Source organism: Brassica rapa, chromosome A02 (assembly GCF_000309985.2).
Source record: "Brassica rapa cultivar Chiifu-401-42 chromosome A02, CAAS_Brap_v3.01, whole genome shotgun sequence".
Taxonomy (NCBI): Eukaryota; Viridiplantae; Streptophyta; class Magnoliopsida; order Brassicales; family Brassicaceae; genus Brassica; species Brassica rapa.
This window is the reverse complement of record NC_024796.2, coordinates 13444547-13464991: the sequence shown is the minus strand read 5'-3', so window position 1 is coordinate 13464991 and position 20445 is coordinate 13444547. Positions and strand designations below refer to the sequence as shown.

General features: G+C 33.3%; 4 protein-coding genes and 1 non-coding gene across 5 annotated transcripts; 3 read left to right on the top strand and 2 right to left on the bottom strand.

Moving 5' to 3' along the window:
- The first annotated feature begins 12 nt into the window (after window positions 1-12).
- Window positions 13-4311, top strand: LOC103852967 (aldehyde oxidase GLOX). The gene has a single exon (XM_009129868.3). The coding sequence runs from the start codon at window positions 1423-1425 to the stop codon at window positions 3088-3090; it is 1668 nt and encodes a 555-aa protein (XP_009128116.2). The 5' UTR covers window positions 13-1422; the 3' UTR covers window positions 3091-4311.
- On the bottom strand, window positions 213-285 carry TRNAE-CUC. Its single transcript has one exon. It is a non-coding gene; the product is annotated as a tRNA-Glu (tRNA).
- Window positions 4123-5190, bottom strand: LOC103852966 (histone H3.3). The gene is made up of 4 exons (XM_018656235.2): window positions 4959-5190; window positions 4784-4860; window positions 4608-4698; window positions 4123-4524 (listed from the first exon to the last, which is right to left on the bottom strand). The coding sequence occupies exons 1-4, from the start codon at window positions 5028-5030 to the stop codon at window positions 4354-4356; spliced, it is 411 nt and encodes a 136-aa protein (XP_018511751.1). The 5' UTR covers window positions 5031-5190; the 3' UTR covers window positions 4123-4353.
- A 249-nt stretch (window positions 5191-5439) lies between these two features.
- On the top strand, window positions 5440-15691 carry LOC117132094 (zinc finger MYM-type protein 1-like). Its single transcript, XM_033285643.1, has one exon. It carries the CDS (start codon window positions 8807-8809, stop codon window positions 11360-11362), a length of 2556 nt encoding a protein of 851 aa, XP_033141534.1. The 5' UTR covers window positions 5440-8806; the 3' UTR covers window positions 11363-15691.
- A 235-nt stretch (window positions 15692-15926) lies between these two features.
- Window positions 15927-18642, top strand: LOC103852965 (auxin-induced protein 6B). The gene has a single exon (XM_033285645.1). It carries the CDS (start codon window positions 17885-17887, stop codon window positions 18338-18340), a length of 456 nt encoding a protein of 151 aa, XP_033141536.1. The 5' UTR covers window positions 15927-17884; the 3' UTR covers window positions 18341-18642.
- Window positions 18643-20445: the final 1803 nt, after the last annotated feature.

Below are 20445 nucleotides of genomic sequence, written 5' to 3'. Positions count from 1 at the left end.
GATCAAACCTGAGCACGCCGAGAGAGAGAGTCTACTCAAATCGACGGTTTGTTTGCCGGCGGCGGGTAAGGTCTGAAGAAGAGCGTGTTAACTGTTTTTTTTTTTTTGTTAGGAATCGGATATTCGGATCAAATCAAAATAATTGGGCTTAACACAATTCAATAACGACATATTGGTTTGGGCTTTAAGCCCAATGAAACCAAAAAAGATAACTCCGATGCCGGGACTCGAACCCGGGTCTCTCGGGTGAGAGCCGAGTATCCTGACCAGCTAGACTACAACGGATTTGTGTAGGGTTAAAATGTTTGTAGTATTTTGTTCTAAGACGCGGGTGCCGCGGAGGTTTAATAAATTAATAGGCCAATACACGTCGATCGGTTGGGTACCGTATCCGACAAGTTGGATGATCCAATGACTAAACAAACTGGCAGAACTATTCAACGTATATATAGTGTTATATATAACTCATAAGACATAACCAACAATAGACGTTGTTCCTTCGATCGACGACAATAAACATTAGTATATAACAACGGTACCTAGCAGGTTGGTACTACGTCTTGATAATTATAATTTAATTTAATTTAATTAAGATGGTATCCTAGATAGCATGATGGTATTGATAATGTATTTGTTTTCCTTGAGATCACTGTGTGGAATCAATTTAAACTAATATAAGATATATGTTAAGGTTTATGCGATGTGAATAGGATCATCTAAGTGGTAAGTTATGTATTGGAATTGTTGTTTTGATGTGGAATTTTATGTGGCTTCATGTATAGTTGATTAATGTTAAATGGAGTTTAAGTCACAGAAGAAACCATTTTACAACTTTGGGATAACCCTGTCTCGTGCAAACCCAACTATTCTAATTTCACATTTACATATTTTTTAAAAATAAATGATATTGGTTATTTTCTATTTTATATACAAATCATATCATTTCATATTAATTTTAATGTTGTTCTCAGATTTTTCTAACACATTTTATTATACAGATGAAGATTTGACACACGTTAAGTTAACACGTTTTTATTAATGTTAGTCAACTAAGATTAATTTCAAAATTTTGAAAAACATATAAATTATTGGCATACAAAAATTCAACAATATGGCAGAATTTCAGGTTTATATCATCGAAAATTTAAATTGTTAAGTTTTTAATCTTCAAAATGGGAAACGAAAGCGTGTCATATTAATTATTTTTGGAGTAAATTTGGCATAATTATTTTTGAATAATGGCGGGAGTTACTAATTAGTATGCTTTATTTACGTCATGACATTAATATTGATCTTTTTTCTTCCATGCTTCTACAAACTACATCTCATGGATCGTTTAATATTGTACCACACAAGCTAGGAAAAAAAATATATAAAACCGAACCACCCGTGACATAAACTCAATATTACAACCAAACAAAAATGGCAGCAGAAGCCAAACCTCAAATCCTCTCCCACGTCAACAATCTCAATTACTTCTCTATCCTCCTCCTCATCCTCTCCTTCAACGTAGCATCCGGCGCCGGAGGAACATGGAAGCTTCTCTTAAACGACGTCGGAATCTCAGCAATGCACTCACAGCTCCTCATCAACGACCGTGTCATAATGTACGACCGTTCCAACTTCGGTCCTTCAAAGATCTCTCTCCCTAGCGGAGCCTGCCGCGACAGCCCAAACGACGTCGTTTCAAAACGCGACTGCACCGCGCATTCGATAGAATACGACGTCGCTTTTAACAGCATCCGTCCTTTAACCATCGAATCCAACACATGGTGCTCCTCAGGAGGAGTCACTCCCGAGGGAGCTCTCCTCCAGACGGGAGGAGACAAAGAAGGAGAACGTAAAGCTAGAATGTTCTATCCTTGCGACGACGAGTCATGTGATTGGACAGAAGTTGATAACGCACTTTACGTAAGAAGATGGTACGCTACGAACCATGTTCTTCCAGATGGTCGTCAGATCATAATAGGTGGTCGAAACCAGTTCAACTTCGAGTTCTTCCCTAAGACAAAAGCTCCAAGTCTCTACAAGTTACCCTTCTTGTCCGAAACCTACGATGCTGGACAAGAAAACAATCTCTACCCTTTCGTTTTCCTCAACAGCGACGGAAACTTATTCATATACGCTAACAACAAAGCCATTTTGCTAGACTATAATAAGAACACTGTCGTGAAAACGTATCCGAAGATCCCTGGAGGCGATCCGAGAAGCTATCCGAGCACTGGTTCAGCTGTTCTTCTCCCCATCAAGAACCTTGAAGCTGAGGTTGTCGAGATGGAAGTTCTGGTGTGCGGCGGTGCACCGAAAGGATCGTACCTCCTCGCTTTATATAAAAACACTTTTGTCAAAGCTCTTGACACGTGTGCAAGAATCAAGATCAATGATGATAAACCTCAATGGGTTCTCGAGAAGATGCCTAGGTCGAGAGTAATGGGAGATATGATCCTTTTACCTAACGGACATGTTCTGTTAATTAACGGTGGCTCGTCGGGCTCTGCTGGTTGGGAGCTAGGTCGTGAACCGGTTTTGAACCCTGACCTTTATCATCCCGATAAACCGGTCGGTTCGAGATTCCAAGTTCAGAATCCTAGTACTATACCAAGAATGTACCATTCAACCGCCGGTTTACTCCGTGACGGTAGAGTTCTAGTCGGAGGAAGCAACCCACATCAGTTTTATAATTTCACCGACGTGCTTTTCCCGACGGAGCTTAGGCTAGAAGCTTTCTCTCCGTCGTATTTGGAATCTCAGTATTGGAGTATACGTCCGAGGATTATTAGTCTTTTATCACACTCTACGGTTAACTACGGTGGAATCTTGAGGCTGAGGTTTATGGTGTTCGGTATAGGAGGAGTCCGAAGTCCGGTTAAGGTGACGATGGTGTTTCCTTCGTTTACTTCTCATTCCTTCTCGATGAGTCAGAGACTTTTGGTTCTTGATCATGTTGAGTTAGTGAGGATAGGAGTGTGGACTTATGAGGTTAGGGTTAAGGCACCAAAGTCTAAGAACCTTGCACCACCTGGTTATTACATGGCTTCTGTTGTGAACCAAGATATACCGAGTGAAGGTATTTGGCTGAGGTTGCAGTGAATGTGTTTATCAATGTTATATAGTTTGTTCTACGTGTATGGTAATTTTTTATTTTAAAAAAATCTGTTGAATACTTTTTGATTTGAGTGATCAAAATTTATTTCGCGGAAATGTATGTAATAAGATTGTTGTTTGGATACAATTTACATGAATGAGATTCTTTCGTCTCTGAGTTGGTAATGTTTCATGTTTGATACTTTCTTGGTATGTGAAAGTTTCATGATTTTAAATGAAACGAATCTCAAAATTCTGTTATTTGCATTAGAGCAAATGGAATTTTGATGTTGTGGGCAAGAGATAGATGCTAAACTTGTTCCTCCATTGTTGTTTTTTTGTGGGAATATTTATAAAGAAACGTGAGTTTTAGTTGAAAGATTCCATAAATAGAAAGTCGTGAACAAGTGTAGAAAGATTGTTAAAGACCAGAAATAGAGAGTCCAAAATGACCAAGAAAAAAACTACTTATGTGTAACGTAGCTACATGAAACAATCAAATTATTAACGGTCTTGCACGTCTCCACTTGTGTCACTCCTCTTGTTTGACCACTGAGATGAGGAAAAATCATTAAAGGGAAAAAAATGTTTTTTTTTTGCTAACTGGCAAAAAAATGTTGAAGATAACATTTTGATATGTTGAGTAATCGATACCATTTTCTCACAAACCAGATACACTATCTAATATGGGCTTAAACATAATAACCACACAGCCCAATGAGTGATTACTCGAGGTCCAAAATATTAATCAAGCTATATGGCTTATCAAAGTTCTCATCATGAATCTATGTTCTCCTGGCTGCCAAATTTCGTTTTGATAAGAAGTTCAATATTACTTTCCTTGTGCTAATACTCCAATCAACAATTCAGTTAGCTCTTGTGCATGCTTTATGAGTTTGAACTTCAAATTCACACAGGCGCTTGTAGAACGCTTCCTGAACTACATATGTTATTGTAATATTTGTGATTCTAAAGACTAACCATAATCACAAAAAGACGAGTGATTTGTTGAGCAATTTCATTACTACAAAATCTCAATAACAACAAAACTCAAAGTTTGTTCTACTTTGGAATTGTGGCGTCACACAATAAACTCAACATAGAGAGAGAAACAAGAGTTAACAAATAGAGTTTGTCATAACATCAATACTCAATCCATCTATGTTCTTAAGCTTCAAAGAGAGCTTTATAACACCAAAAGCATTACGCTTAAAACAAACAAACAAACAAAAAGAAATCAAAAGGCACAAGATGAGAGATGTGATTCTTCTAAGCACGCTCTCCACGAATACGCCTAGCCAATTGAATATCTTTAGGCATGATGGTGACTCTCTTGGCGTGAATAGCACAAAGATTCGTGTCTTCAAACAAACCAACCAAATAAGCCTCCGCAGCTTCCTGAAGCGCCAACACTGCGTGGCTCTGGAACCTCAGGTCCGTCTACAGCACAAGAAACAGATTAAGATATCAAAGATCATTACTTGTTCAGCATAATAATCAGTGACAAGATTCAAAGAAACTACCTTGAAATCTTGGGCGATTTCACGAACAAGACGCTGAAACGGAAGCTTGCGGATCAACAACTCAGTGCTCTTCTGGTACTTACGAATCTCACTGATTCATTAATTAGAAACAAAAAAACAAACACCGTTAGTTAACTGAGACGGAACTTTTCTGGGAAAGAGATTTGTGAAATTACCGGAGAGCGACGGTTCCGGGACGGTAACGGTGAGGCTTCTTGACTCCTCCCGTGGTCGGCGCTGATTTCCTCGCCGCCTGTTATCGCAATTACGTTAGAAACACCACGATCAATCATCAGAATCGAAACCCTAGATCCCCTTTTCTTCGTAATCGAGAATATAAGAAGAACAAACCTTGGTGGCGAGTTGCTTCCTGGGAGCTTTTCCTCCGGTGGATTTCCTAGCAGTCTGCTTCGTACGAGCCATGGCTTGAGCTTCGAATCAGAGAGGATCGCGAGAATGAATCGAATGTTTCGTTTAGAGAGAAAGGTTTGAAGATTAAGAATTTATAGTGGTGAGATTAATTAAGGAGAAGTGGAAGACGTGCGATTTCGACGGTCCAGATTTGATCGAGGGAAATATTAATCCTACGTGGCGATCCGCGTGATTGAGTATTATTGGTCTGTTTCTTGTTAGCATTGATTCAGGTATTAAGGCGGATAATCTTCTTAACTATCTGAAAGTTGATTGTTTTTTTAGTCATTTGCACGTAAAATACACAATATGTGAATAATTTGCAGGTGTAGAAAAACATACAAAAGCCCAACCCAATAACAAAGAAAATGACGATAGTATCCCTACCGTGTGGTTTGCGAATAACAAGAGAACAAAATGATGATTTGCGATGTCATCATTATAATCATATGACTAGGTGATAATCCGCGCCTTGCGCGGAGTGAATTGACTCGGTGATTTAATGTTTGACATCCAAAATAAAGTCTGTATTTGCAATATATGATTGATAAAGTAGGACTTTATAACACCGGAAGAAAGTTTCAAGAACGGTAAAAACATATTTAAACAATAAAATAAGTTTTTTATAACTTAAAAGCTCATTTATTATTAAGATGCATAATTAAAGAATTTATCATAATAGTTCTTAAGTAAGATATTGAAAGCCAAAACAAAAATATAAATGTGAATAGAATACTAATAAAACGAAAAAATCTCCAGTGTGGAGCTGCGCACCTTAGCGAGCTTGGTCATGTCTCGGTTCTAAGATACAGAGTGTACTCTGCTTCAAAGTGTTCTCGTCGAGATGAATAGTCATGTCTCTCTTCTAAGAGAAAAGAGTGGGTTATATAGTTCATACAATATATACACGTTCAAGAACCATTATGCAGTGTGGATGAAAAATGCTTAGCGAGCTCGGTGATGTATCGTTTCTAAGATTCAGAGTGTTCTCTTCTTGAAAGTGTTCATGCTGAGTTCTTCGCCGATATGAATGTTCATATCTCCCGTATAAGAGAAAAGTTAATTACGTCTTCATCTTCTCGATTCTATGTTTCTAACTTACATGTGTTACTATCTAGTGCTTCGCGATGTGCACTGACAGAGCACACCCGTATATGTTATGGAAAGTCTTCATGATGGGAAATAATCTTTACGATGGTACGGTGATGTCGTAGCTTAAGCTTTACGTGATAACTCATTCCACGAGTGGTTTTTTTAATTTTCTAGATCAATGAAACGTTTCCAAAAATTATGTAATAGCAAAACCAATTAAGGCAACTAATTTGTGAGAGTCTCTGTACAATGGACATGTGTCATACATGGTGTGAAAGCATTAACTCCAATGCTCCTCTTTAATATATAAGGGATTAAGGCAACTAATTTGTGAGAGTCTCTGTACAATGGACACGTGTCATACATGGTGTGAAAGCATTAACTCCAATACTCCTCTTTTAATATATAAGAGATTCGTTTCATTCCTCCAATTCATTTTTTATATGAGTTATCTATGATTCATCGATTACCTCTTTGTTAGTGGATTAATTTGATCGGTGATTGATGATAAATAATAATTAGATGGATCTTATTTGTTTCATAAATCCTTTTTAAAACAATACGGTAAGAGATGTTAAGTGATCTTATGGAGAGATTGAAATAGGCTTTGGCTATCCCATCTTCACATACTTTCTCCTCTCAATGGAAGCATGGCGAGTCTCAGCTGGAGCCCCAGTCCTCCTTAATGGTTTATTTTCTCTGCTATGGAAGTCAAGTTGCAGGAGGTGCTGCAGGTCAAGATGGAATTTACGTTGTGTGCTCTGGGGAGAATACTTGGCTCTTTTGCGCTACCTATGATGGATTTAATAGAATAGATGATGCTTATAGCTTGGCTTGTACTTTTATGAGTCCATTGTGTTCCATCTCCGGTTACTTGATTACTTGGAAAAAATTAGGTTTGAGCTGGAGATGGTAAATCAGTGGTGAATCTACTAAGGTGATTGGGGTGTCCCTTAAATCTGTATAAAATTTTAATTGTGTGTAAATCCAACAAAATTTCCTTGGTAGTTTTGGTAAAATCCTCATATTGACACCCCTCAAACCACAGTTCAAGCCTAGCATGACACCTCTTATTTCTTTTTAATTGGTATTTTGACACCCCTTAACATAATTCATGCGTCGCCAATGTGGTAAGTGCTTAACCACACTTACTAGATCAGAAAACACTAGGTCATCTCCTGACACTGACATGTCACACGATTCGCTAATAACCAGGCCCGTGCCTTATATAAGGCAGCTAAAGCATTAGCTTTAGGCCACATTAAAAAGAAAAAAAAATTGGGCCACATCTTTAATTCTGTGTATAGTCCTTTTTATTTGTTTCCATATTTTTATGTAAAAGTTATCAAACAATAAAGGCAATTAACCTTTTGTTAGTTTCCATTTTTATGTTATAGTTATCAAAATGAAATTAAAAGGAAATTTAACACTTTCAAACATAAAGAAACTTTCCAGCCATCACTATAAATAACTTTGACCCTCTTCGTAAATACACACAGACAGGGGCGGACCCACGGTAGAGTGGGGTGTGGCACGTGCCCCATACTACAATTATATATTTCTTGTACACATATATAACATATTGTTGTCAGTAGCTCCTTTGGTTATTAGACTCACAGTAGTGCCCCACGCTTTACGAGTTCGAACCTAGGCTTCTTTTTTTTAGTATTTGTTTTTGTGTGATTAGGATAAAGATAAATAACGTAGTGTTTTAGTTTGACACAAATCTCAAGACTGAAACTAGAGACAAAGTTGATGTTAACACAATAATTTTTTTTTTTATATATTTTGTTTTATTTTAATCACTTTTCATAAATATATATTCTTTTTTTACTATGTTGCTAAATTTTTTTATGAGTGATTTTCTTTTAGTATATAGTTTTTCTGAAGTAAAAAATATTACACTTTATTTTGTTATTTATTTGTATTAATTCGCATTTATTAATTATAATACTTAGATTAAAATGAAAGCTATATTGAATAAGTGTTTATAATGAAACTATATGTGTAATATATATTTTTATCTTAATATTACTTCAACTAAATACTTAGTATTATGAAATGTTTATCTTTTTTTTATTTGAATATTTCCTTAAATAAGATGTAAATATTAATGATTAATGTTATTTATTTTAAAATTATTATATAATTTATTTTTTAATTATATTTAACATTTTTTTTAAAAAATAACATAGTATTATATATTGTGCCCCATGTTAATTTATTTTCTAGATCCGCCCCTGCACACAGATAATTTTTCTTTGATCACTGACTTGTTTACATCTATCCGTAACGATTGAACTTTGATTTGATAATTTGGTATTTCTCAAGTTCTCTGTTTCTTTAATTATTATTTTCTTCTTCATTAGTTGTTCACTTTGTATGGTTTAGATTTTAAATATTGTCACCATTTGATTAGTAAATCAGTTATAAAGTGATGTTGAATTGAATTTTAAAATAAATTATAGTTGTGGAGGTGGTCTTTACGAACGAACATGTTTCAGAAGAGATGATGTTCTTCTTTTAAAAATAAGAACTATTATTGGTGCCTTATTTTTCTTTATGTTGTTGTATAGTTAAGTCATCCTTATTTTTAATACGTACTTATATTTTTTTGTCTTGTACTATTATTTGAATTTAATTAATTTTAATTCAGTTTCTTACAATAGTTTTGTAATAATGTTGTTTGCAGAAAAATGCCTCCAGTGAGCACTAGAAAGCATGTTCATGGATCAGTTAAAAGGAAGGAAAAAAAGAAAAGAGATGAGTTTATCAAATCTCAAGCTAACTCTATGCTTAAGTTCGTCACAAAATCAGGACCTTCTAAAACGGATGTGCCTACGGAGGATGAGATAAACAAAAAAGATGCATGTGATGAAGAAGAGATGCTTACAAATGAGAATCAGGAAGACGCTGATGCAGTTGAGTACATGGAAGAGACCAGAGAAAAGAATATGGAAGAGACCAGAGAAAAAAATATCAGAAACGTTAATGAAAAGCATGGAAACATGGATTCTACTGATCCTGGAACGTGGAAAAGAATTGAGAAAGGAGATAGAGATTTCTTGGTTGAAAAGGGTCCTCCGGTCAGATTACCAATTAATTATCACTTTCCGAGAGACAAATTTAATAGATGTTTTTCTCATTCATCTTATACAAGAAAAATGAGCAATGGAGAAAATCATGATAGAAGATGGCTGGTTTATTCAAAATCTAAAGATCTTCTTTTTTGCTGGTGTTGTAAGCTATTCAGCCATGAAAAAGATCTTCCTATATTGGCAAGTACCGGGTTTAGTGACTGGAGGAATATTTCTTCTCGTTTGAAAAGTCATGAAACTAGTCATACTCATATTTTATGCATGACTAAATGGACAGAGCTGGAAGTGAGACTTCAAAGGAATGAAACTATTGATCGACATGTGCAAGAAGAAATAAATAGGGAGAAAAGACATTGGAGAGATGTACTGTTGAGGCTGCTTTCATTGGTTGAAGCTTTTGCTAAATATAACATTTCTTTTCGTGGAGACAATGCGAAGATTGATGATGAGAACAACGGAAATTTTCTGGGTATGATTAAGGCGATTGCAAAATTTGATCCAGTAATGAAAAAACATCTCCGGCGATTTGAAAAAGGTGAAACTCAATATCATTATCTCAGTCACAAAATTCAGAATGAGTTAATAGAGTTACTTGCATCTGAAATCAAGTTAATGATCATCGAGAAGATTCAGAATGCGAAGTATTTTTCGGTAATTCTAGATTGTACTCCTGATATTAGTCGTAAAGAACAAATGGCTCTTATTGTCCGATGCGTGGATACTTCGACGTCTTCTCCCAAAGTTGAAGAATTTTTCCTCACATTCTTAGAAGTAAATGATACATCAGGAAAAGGACTATTCGACGCTCTACGAAAGGTATTGTTTGATTTCAAGTTGAATATTAATGATGTGAGAGGACAAGGTTATGACAATGGAGCAAACATGAAAGGAAAATACAAAGGTGTGCAAAGCAGATTACTTGAAGTTAATCCAAGAGCATGTTATACTCCATGTGGATGTCATAGCCTTAATCTCGCGCTTTGTGATATGGCTTCTTCATCTAAAAACGCAGTGTCATTCTTTGGGATTGTTCAACAAATCTACTGTCTGTTTTCATCTTCAACTAGAAACTGGGAGATATTCAGAGAGAAGGTGAATGGCCTAACACTCAAACCATTATCACAAACTCGCTGGGAGAGTCGGATAGATAGTGTAAAGCCTATAAGATTTCAGACACTACAAATACGAGAGGCTTTATTTTACTTGGCTGAAAGTAGTAATAATCCAATGCATAAAAGTCAAGCTGAGTCTCTTGCTGAGAGTGAATCACATGGAATTGGAGGGTTTGAATTTTTATTTGGAATGATCATTTGGCATGAACTTCTATCTGCTTTTAACATAGTAAGCAAGATCCTACAGTCAGAGGATATGGATATTGATGTTGCTATTTCTCAACTAAATGGACTTGTGTTATTTCTGAAACAATATCGAGAAACAGGTTTTGAGCAAGCAAAAGCTGAAGCTACACGAATTGCAAATGAGATGGAGATTGAGCCTGCATTTTCTGTAAAGCCAAACCGTACTAGAAAAAGGAAAAGACATTTTGATGAAGATATCAACAATGAAGAAGAAAGTATGGTGTTACCTGGGGAGGAGGGATTTAGGGTGGACTACTTCATAAACATCATGGATCAAGCTATTGTTTCTATTGAAACAAGATTTGAACAATTCCAAAGTTATGATAAAACTTTTGGATTTTTGTTTGATTTAAACAAGCTGAAATCAACTAGTGATGATGAGCTGATGGAATCTTGTGTTAGACTTGGAGATTTTTTTAGGCATGGTGAACATTCTGATGTAAATGGGGAAGATTTATGTTCGGAGTTTAAACTTCTAAGAATGGTACTACCAGAAGAAGTTAAAAGAGCAGCTGAGGTATTGAACTCTTTGAAAGGAATGGAGGATTTTTATCCAAATTCATGGATTGCTTATCGAATATTGTTGACAGTCCCGGTATCTGTTGCCTCTGCAGAAAGAAGTTTTTCTAAGTTGAAGTTGATAAAAAATTATCTGCGATCTACTATGTCACAAGAAAGGTTGAATGGGTTATCAATGATATCTATTGAAAAAGATATGGTTGATAAACTTGATTACGAAAAGATTATGGACGAATTTGCCGGAAGAAAAGCTAGAAGATCTGTTTTTCAAAAATAAAATTGTATTGATATATTATGGTTTTTGTATTTCTAAAATTTAATTATATTTAATTATATTTTACGAGGGCCACATTTTTTTTTATGCTTTAAGCCACTTAAATATCCGGGACGGCACTGCTAATAACACCTAAGTTGTTGTTGGTCCACATCATCACGATTCAGCGCCTCGGAAACGTTTCAGACTTATCAGCTAACTACATTTTGGTTAATTATTTATCACCATAACGTTCTTTTGTTGTTAACTAACTATTATAAAATTAATTTACAAAAGTTTTAACTATCAAAACTAGAATCACATTACACTACGCGTACATCGAATTTTCTCATAATGACGTTTTGGAGATGATTACAGATTTATATGGATATTGTTTTTTTTGGTCTAATGTGGATGGATATTGTTTGCAGCTTCAACAAATGACATTACGCATATATAGTAAAAACAAATTAAGCAAATTGACGAATGGTTTGATCCCAGATAATATATTTATTTTCTCATATCATGCGTGCATATTAATGCAATTTGGTGTGCATGGAGGGCAGAAAGAGACAATCCAGTGCCGATTCATAGTATATGATCGACTCTAATTATATCTATAGAGACAAAATATACTATATAATTGTGTTCAATTTAACCAATAATATAAAACCTGCAGAATCATTAATGAAGATTAGCTGAGGAAGAGGAAATTAATTGACGAGATCCTTAAAACCAAACAAGTGGTGGTGCGAACGTAACGTCGCATGGGGGGGACGCATTTTCCATAACATGCACTTGGACCCACTTTTATTTATATGAATTTTGTTAATATTTTCTTTGTTATTTTTCTTATATATAGTATATTCAGTATTTTGGTTTAGTCCAAGGCTTCAATCATTTCTTCCAATTTTATTGTTTCGGTATAATTTGTTACGTAAATTCATGAATATTCGACTAAATTAATATGATAAGTGAACATATCACGAGGGTTATCATCATGCCATATGCGGAAAATGTGATATGTAGGAGTATGAACTCGAGGTGTGGACAGTGGATTATTGATTAACGATTTTGTGTTTCTTTTCCAGCTCAACAATTTATTTAAGGTAATTCGTTATTTTAATTGCAATGCAGGGTTTTTCGAAATTTTTTTTTTGCAATGCGGCTTAGAAGTAGGGACGTTGCACAAAATGTTAATGTAGCTAACAATAGTTCATAGAGAAGATAATGTCTGTAATATATCATATTATTCTTTTTTTTTTGGGCAACATCATATTATTCATATACACTTCACATCATCTTGAATTTTAAGAACAAACTGAAAAGTGAGTACTTCTTTTTAGACCGACAGTAACAATGATTCAACCGTTTACATGACATGAAATTGAATTGTCTCTGGTTCCTCTTTTACACATTCCGTATTTGTAAATGTGCTTTTTGTTGATCAATAAATTTCAAATTTCAACGGAAAAAATGTTGTGTATATGAATAATACAGTGTTGATCAATAAAGTGTAGGCAATTATAATTTAACTTACGCATTTTTCCTAAATACAATGTTTGATAATAATTTTTATCTGCATGTTACTTTATAAATTATAAATAAATAATTGGAGATGAGACATTCGTGCACATGGGGGGCATGTACACAAAATAAGTGTTTTGGTGTGGTGCGCCGTATTACATTGTCAATATTTATCATCCGTTTCTTATGCCTAAAATACTTCAATTTAATTTTCTTCGTAAACAAAAAGCATCTTCAGTAAATCTTAAGTTTTCCTGGTTAGAGTATTTTGTATAATTTTCTGTGTGTTTATAATAGTATTTGAATCACATATAAAATCAATAATTACTTTGATTGTTTGTCAAATAAACAACTGCATTATTTTCAAAAAATAAAATGAACAACTGCATTGTTTTTTTTTTAACACAAACAATTGCATTGTTTAAAGGGTCTTTGTTTAAAATACATTTCCCTACCTTTTTCTAGCTACACATGTGGTAGGGTTTATTTATAATGTTTAAAAATAAATCATAAATCTCCCACTTCCGTGTATTATGTGTAAATAATTAATGTGTATTTACTTATATACATATAAAAGTTTTGACCCTTCATGCGGCCGCGGGTGGCTAATGGCCATTGTTTGTACAAGTACAAAGTACGAACTATCTTCAAAAAAAAAAAAATTGTTGTAAAAGCACTTTTTTTAACACTTCAATCTTATTGTTTTCGTTTTTGTTCGGTTAATTTCATAGTTTTATGCAACTTTCAAATTGTAAGGTGTAACTTGTAACTATTGATTACTAAAAAAACTATTGATATTGATTAATTGGTAGCGCATAAATACACTTTCTAACAACATCTAGTATAAAAATGACTACTTGAGTTTTTTTTTTTTTGCTAAAAGGTTTTCTATTGACTACTACTTGAGTTAGAGTCGCTTTGGTCCATGATTGATATTCTAAAATGTACAGGTTTAACAGTTATGTTTGAAACTGGATATTTTTTTATAGCCTTTTGCTGTATATTTATTCATAAATCTATAGATCTGAAATAGAAATATTGGAGAGATTTGCCACTAACAAATATGCTTATTTTAGAAAAAAATTTGTGAGTCTGTTATTCGACGGCTACACTCACCAAAACATGTTCATAACAATTATGTTTTTACCAAAAGTAGCACTTAAAGATATCTCAACTTAAAATAATTTTTTTTTGGGGTAACAAACTTAAAATAGTTTCAAAGCATTGGATATATTCTTTACTAAGCGGTGTATTTCATGTCAGCAATTAGTATCTTTATGTGTATATAAATAGAATAAAAAATCCATAGGAAGTTTGAAAATATTTTAAAATAAAAATTCAATAAAGCATTGACGAATCAGCGTGTGTAAACAGTTTAAATTTAAGTATAATTTTATTTCTGCTAACAAATTTTTATTAGTTTTATTATTCTTATTTTCTATATTTTCTTTTCAAAAAATTTTAGATACTTGATTTTCGTAGCGTTCCTTATAATTTTTTTTGAGAAATAATCTTAGGATTATTGACTTCAAATATATCATTAATATTTTTAATAAAAAATATTTAAATTGTTTAGTTGATAAACGGAAAGACATCTGATTTAATTTAAGCAAAATACATTTGGGTCATTTTATCTTCTGAAAACATATCTTCTGAAAACAGATATATAATATTATTTGATAAGTGAATTTGCTTATTTGTTATATTCTCATTGATTTTAGAATAAGTCATTAGCTTAATTAATATTACTATTTATAATTATATACATATATATATATATAATTATATATATATATATATTTATCATGATATTTAAGATAATTAATAAACATTAACCTATTCTACCGATATGTACACTAATATTTTTAAAAATATATATTTTAATATATACAGTTATAATGATATTTAGGACATTTAGTTAATAAACAGATATTTACAACTAATATTAAAATAGATACCGATAATCATAATTACATTTATCTTATATTTAGTTATGATTTTAATGACTAATATTATAGCTAATTTTTCTGATTCTTATTAGAAATATTGATCCAAGTACAGATTATTACAATGCTATAATTAAGATTAAAGTTAAAGCATCATTAAAAATATAAATAATATAAATCATATACTTATGTTAAATATTATATATTCATATATATATATATGTAACATTAAACAATCATATTCCTAACCTAAAATAAATTAATTTGTATTTGTACATGCCGAACATTAAAATAACCAAATGAATTTATGCTAATAATGAATTTATCCGTATAATCACAAATGTTTTCAAAATAAAATATTTAAAACCAAAATAGTTAATGTTATATAAACTATAAAACGAAAATTAACTAAAAATATTAAAAAATATATGGAAGCATAAAAAACATTAAATAACACTAAAACTGTTAAAAGTCTCACATTAAAAATTTTGTGAACCATGGTTTAATTTTTTTTATGACAAGGTACAAATGATTACAAAATCATATAAATATGAAGACTCATTTAATAAATATTAAGATTAAATATATATATAATCTATATTAATTTCATTGTTTGAACAATTTTTTTGATAAAAGCTTTGAACAAATATTGACAATTTAATAGTTAAATTTTAAATTTTTCATTGATTTTGTTTTTAATTATAAATTACAAAAACTATTAAACATCACACAATGAAAAAAATGTTATCAGTAATTCAAAGTTTTTGTTATAAGAAGATACAAATCATCAAAACAATATGAGTAGAAAAAATTATTTAATAAATATCAATATTTTAAATATATTATATATCTATGTAAATATCATTTAAATTTAAATATAGACCATATAATATAAAAATTGTCTGCTTGGATTAATAAAATTTATTTATGTGTTCGCATCAATTTAACAATATACATAATAGTCACTGATTTTTTAATATTTAATATATATATTTATTATTTCATAATGTATAAAAAAATATATAATACGTAAAAATAATTTATATATAATGTTTATCCCGCGCAAGGCGCAGATTTTAATCTAGTAATTATTAAACATCAAATTCTCAAACGAAACATATGCTCTTCAAACCTTTTAACAAAAAAAAAACATATGCTCTTCTTGGACGTGAAATAAACTTCCTTTATTCCACTATAAATTCAGTTAAAGAAGAATTTTAGTTATATGTCAAATATAATTCATCACATATGAAAATAACGATTTTGTCTTGCATTATTTTATTTTATAATAACTTTTATTTAGAATATATATATATATATATATATATAATTCTTATTGCATTACAATGTTAGTTAAAAATAAATATCATTTATATCACTTTAAAATTATATATATATATATATATAAATCTTATCACAAAAATTACAGATTAACAGTAAATCAATTAAGCTCTTTTCTTAGAGATGTTTGTTTCATTGGTTGTTTTATTCCGATCTTGTTATCTATATCACCTCAAGTTTGAATAATAGAATGACCATTTATTGGTAAAATAATAAATAAAATAAAATAAGCTCATTACTTCAATTTATGAAATTAAAATAGATAATATCCGTACTTGTGCAAGAGAGCCAACTAATAGAATTGCCTTTAACTTAAAATTGAAACATATTTTCTTGTAAACAAATTTATCTTTTAGTTTCTAAAAATAAACCTTGTCCAAATAGTTGTTGTTTGTCCGAATCTGTTCATGACTTCATTGTGATTTCATGCGGCACATATGATAGGATCGGAGATCATTGATTTATCATGTGTGTTGGATATATAAATTAGTACCCCTCTAATGGATAATAATTATGTATTTGATGTAATTATTAACAAATAAAACCAGGACGAATTAGTCCGGTGGTAAACGGTTTGTGGCTGCAAGTACGGCCCCGGGTTCGACTTGCACTGGTCACCAGAGAATTTATATGTGGACTTGCTCTGGCGCCTGAGACCGAAGACAGTTACCTGGCCATGACCCATCTTCGGATGTGCGTCCGCGCCGCTAAAGGATTCGGTCTCTAGTCTGAACCACCACGATGGGGCCAGAACACTCGGTTATCAAAAAAAATTATTAACAAATAAAATAATTCACTTGATATATAAAGTCGATAATAAAAACGTTTTAGAAAGCAAACCAATATGATTTCTTGCATCTGTATATGATCATAATTTTAATATCATGTTCCGTATTATTATTTTTCGTGAACTTTTAATTTTAAAAGAAATCACATAAACATTTCGAGAGAACTAATTAGTGGAATTTGTGACACCCATGTTAGTTGTTAGATATGAACCACTCAGCTATATGTGCCTCTACCACGTACCTTTATATGAGATCAATACACATAATCTCATCATGTTATTTGTTGTTAACGTCTGAACGCGTTGATTATAACCAAACAAGAACATGAATATAAAGAGAAAACGACTCTAATTTGTCCCTAATCAACTCCCAAGGTGATGTTTGAACTCTTTCCGAAGACTGGTCGTCTTATCCAACACTAGCACATGCATGCTCTTGTTTCCCTATCATCTCTTTTTCTTAAAAGTGACACTTCTTTATTCAATACATAGGATTGATTAATATATCTTGACGACTAGCATAATTATTAAACCCATGGATTATATGTGAACCATAATCAACCACTTGATATTACATGCCTAATCCATCACCATGTTGCACCATGGCTTCATGCATCATCCAATGTATGAAGAAGAAGAAAAAATACTAAATCGCCTTCTTAAGAATGATATGATTCGTACCTAATTTCTCTTGTAAACAGATTAATTAAAAGTTAAAACTAATCACCCGAATCTTACCAATCACACTAATCTAATTTAATTATGGAAACAAATAGAGCAAAAGTCATGACCTAAGGAGGCAATTTCGTGAATATCTCACAAACCAGTGGCATTGTGATACTTCTTTTACTATATAAACCTCGTCCCTTGCACATTCTCAAAGTCCCTCTGACATTTTCTCTCTCTCTGTCACACTTAACCGGATAGAAACTACTTAACCGGAAAATGGCTGGAGGTCTCGGAAAATGCAGCAAGATCCGTCACATTGTGAGGCTGAGACAGTTGCTTCGACGGTGGCGCGACCAAGCACGGATGTCTTCTTTCAGCCGAAGTGTCCCGTCTGATGTACCGTTAGGACACGTTGCTGTCTACGTGGGGACCAGTCGCAGAAGATTTGTCGTGCGTGCAACGTATCTGAACCATCCTGTCCTAAGGAATCTTCTTGTTCAAGCGGAGGAAGAGTTCGGTTTTGTGAGCCAAGGTCCGTTGGTTTTCCCTTGTGAAGAATCGGTTTTTGAGGAGTCGGTTCGGTTTATATCCCACTCTGGTTCGACCCGGTCAAGAGGGTTTACTTCTCCCGACGTTTTCAAGAACTGTCACGTGGAGATCAGAAGCAAGCGTGATCTATGGATTGAATCTCGGCCGTTGCTTCACGGCGTCTCCGAGAAAGCAATACGGTGATCATCACTTGTCGGTGACGTATACTCGAAAATGTATCGAAGCCAGTTTTGAAATAATGGTTATTGACAATGATGTTTATTTATTCGTTTCGTGCTGAGTGAGGAGACTACTGAGATGAGTCAGACACGGTGGCGAATACAAAGGAGGTGGCTGAGTCATTCTACCGAGTCGTCCCGGGTCCGAGTCGGTGTTGTGAGTGTTGGCTGTATATCCACCATTTTCAATTAAATTGTAAATATGATTTTCTAACGAATAATATGTAAAATTCCACAGCATTATTATGTTAATGATCATTATTCTTATAGTGATGGAGCTAAAATAATAAAACAAATGATTAACTAACATCACTATATATCATGAATTTGTTCTAAACATTAATAAAAAAAGAAAAATTGCATATTGTAATTGTCTAATGACTTCGTACAAATTTAAATATAATTATATTAAGGATTGATAATTTACGTTTTATATTAAAAAAATATTTTAAATAGTTGGCTTGATTAGTATGTAATTAAACTAAATAGTAGCAGAATCATGGAAAGAACTGAATTATAAAAAACAATTATGCGAAATAATCATAAAGCATTGAAGATTAGTTTACCGTATTAATAGATTACTAACTTTTATTATTTTACTTATATAGCATATATCACAATATCACAATTATTAAAACGTAAGAACTAGAAAATACATGTATTGAATTGTAGTGTATAGTTTTTAGATTAATTATAGTAGTAATATAAAAAACTATAGTAGTTTATAGCGTTCAATAACGAACCTCTAATATAAAATAAATTAGTGTGGATTTACAAAAAAAATTGATCAAATATAAATGAACCTCTAATATAAAATAAATTAGTGTGGATTTACCACTAAACAAATGATTTAGTTCTTTAACTTCGGCGAAAGTAGTTTTTAATTGGACCGTAGTGATTGGAAAAAGGAATGAAAGAAAAATCCGACCAAGTCATGTGAAGGATGAAAGACTATATCAGTAAGAGACACTTTGCGATGTTTTCACTCTCATCAAAGCTTTCTGTCTTCACGTTCTTCGAACAATGAAAAGTACAATCTACGGTACATAATCTTTGTTTCGCCGTAATCTAGTTCCGAATGTTCAGACATGGTTTGTTTTTGCTAATAAGATAGGTTGGATTCTTGTCTGATACTTTCCCTTCCACAGATTGTTTATATGGAAGGAAATGTGTATAGATTTACCATAAAACGATGAACCTGTGAATGTTTTATTTATATATTGGCTGAGTCATGATAAATATCATGAGATGGAATGATCGGACCACTTTCTGGATTTATTAATGGGTTAGTGTGTTCTCCGCCTTGATACCATAATAACGTTTTCGTACTTTTAACGTTCTTCAAAGCCTTCAAGGTATGATGAACGTGATGAGGAGGAGAATCGGTGGGGACGCCATGCTGATAGGATTGTCCGTAGCAGAGACAATTATCCAAGGAGGAGTAGATATGGTGGAGCACGGGCTGGACCTTATGTCCGCCCAAATGAGAGATCGTGGCAAGTAAAACAATCACAGCATGTTGTAGTTGGTAAGGGCCAGACTGATGTTGGTACCGGTACAACGTCTCGCAGTGCAACATCTAGGGAAATTGTTCCGTATGAACATTTGCCCGATCCTGTATCACGAACTGAACAAATCTCGGAGACGCTGAGGAGTGGCGATAAACTGACTAGCAGGAAGATAGCTAGTGCTATTGTAACTCCATCACGGATGGATCATCACATGGAGGAGAATGTTACTCTTAGAGACAGGGGTGAAGCTAGAGCGCTCTCTTTCTCTTCACCAGGTGGTACGGAACTGAGTAATGGCGACGATGCCATCATTGGAGCGCTAAGTGATATGGAGAACTTGGATCAACCAGATGGAGGTATGCTTGAAGATGGAGTTGATGATGATGACCTGTTGGCGCTTGACCTTATGGACTTGGATGGTCATCAATCTCAGCATGCGTCTTTGGTGGATAAGAGACAAATGGATAATACGAATGCAACAAAGTCCAAGAAGCACGGCGTGAAGCGTAATGCCCCTTTGGGTATTAACCATCGGAAGTTTGAGATTCTTCGTAGGGGT

Coding starts and splice junctions, on each gene's coding strand:
- LOC103852967 (XM_009129868.3), top strand. CDS start 1,423: ATGGCAGCAGAAGCCAAACCTCAAATCCTCTCCCACGTCAACAATCTC.
- LOC103852966 (XM_018656235.2), bottom strand. CDS start 5,030: ATGGCTCGTACGAAGCAGACTGCTAGGAAATCCACCGGAGGAAAAGCT. Junction 4,861..4,958: donor GGAAGCAACTCGCCACCAAG/GTTTGTTCTTCT, acceptor TTGCGATAACAG/GCGGCGAGGAAATCAGCGCC. Junction 4,699..4,783: donor CCCGGAACCGTCGCTCTCCG/GTAATTTCACAA, acceptor TTAATGAATCAG/TGAGATTCGTAAGTACCAGA.
- LOC103852965 (XM_033285645.1), top strand. CDS start 17,885: ATGGCTGGAGGTCTCGGAAAATGCAGCAAGATCCGTCACATTGTGAGG.
- LOC117132094 (XM_033285643.1), top strand. CDS start 8,807: ATGCCTCCAGTGAGCACTAGAAAGCATGTTCATGGATCAGTTAAAAGG.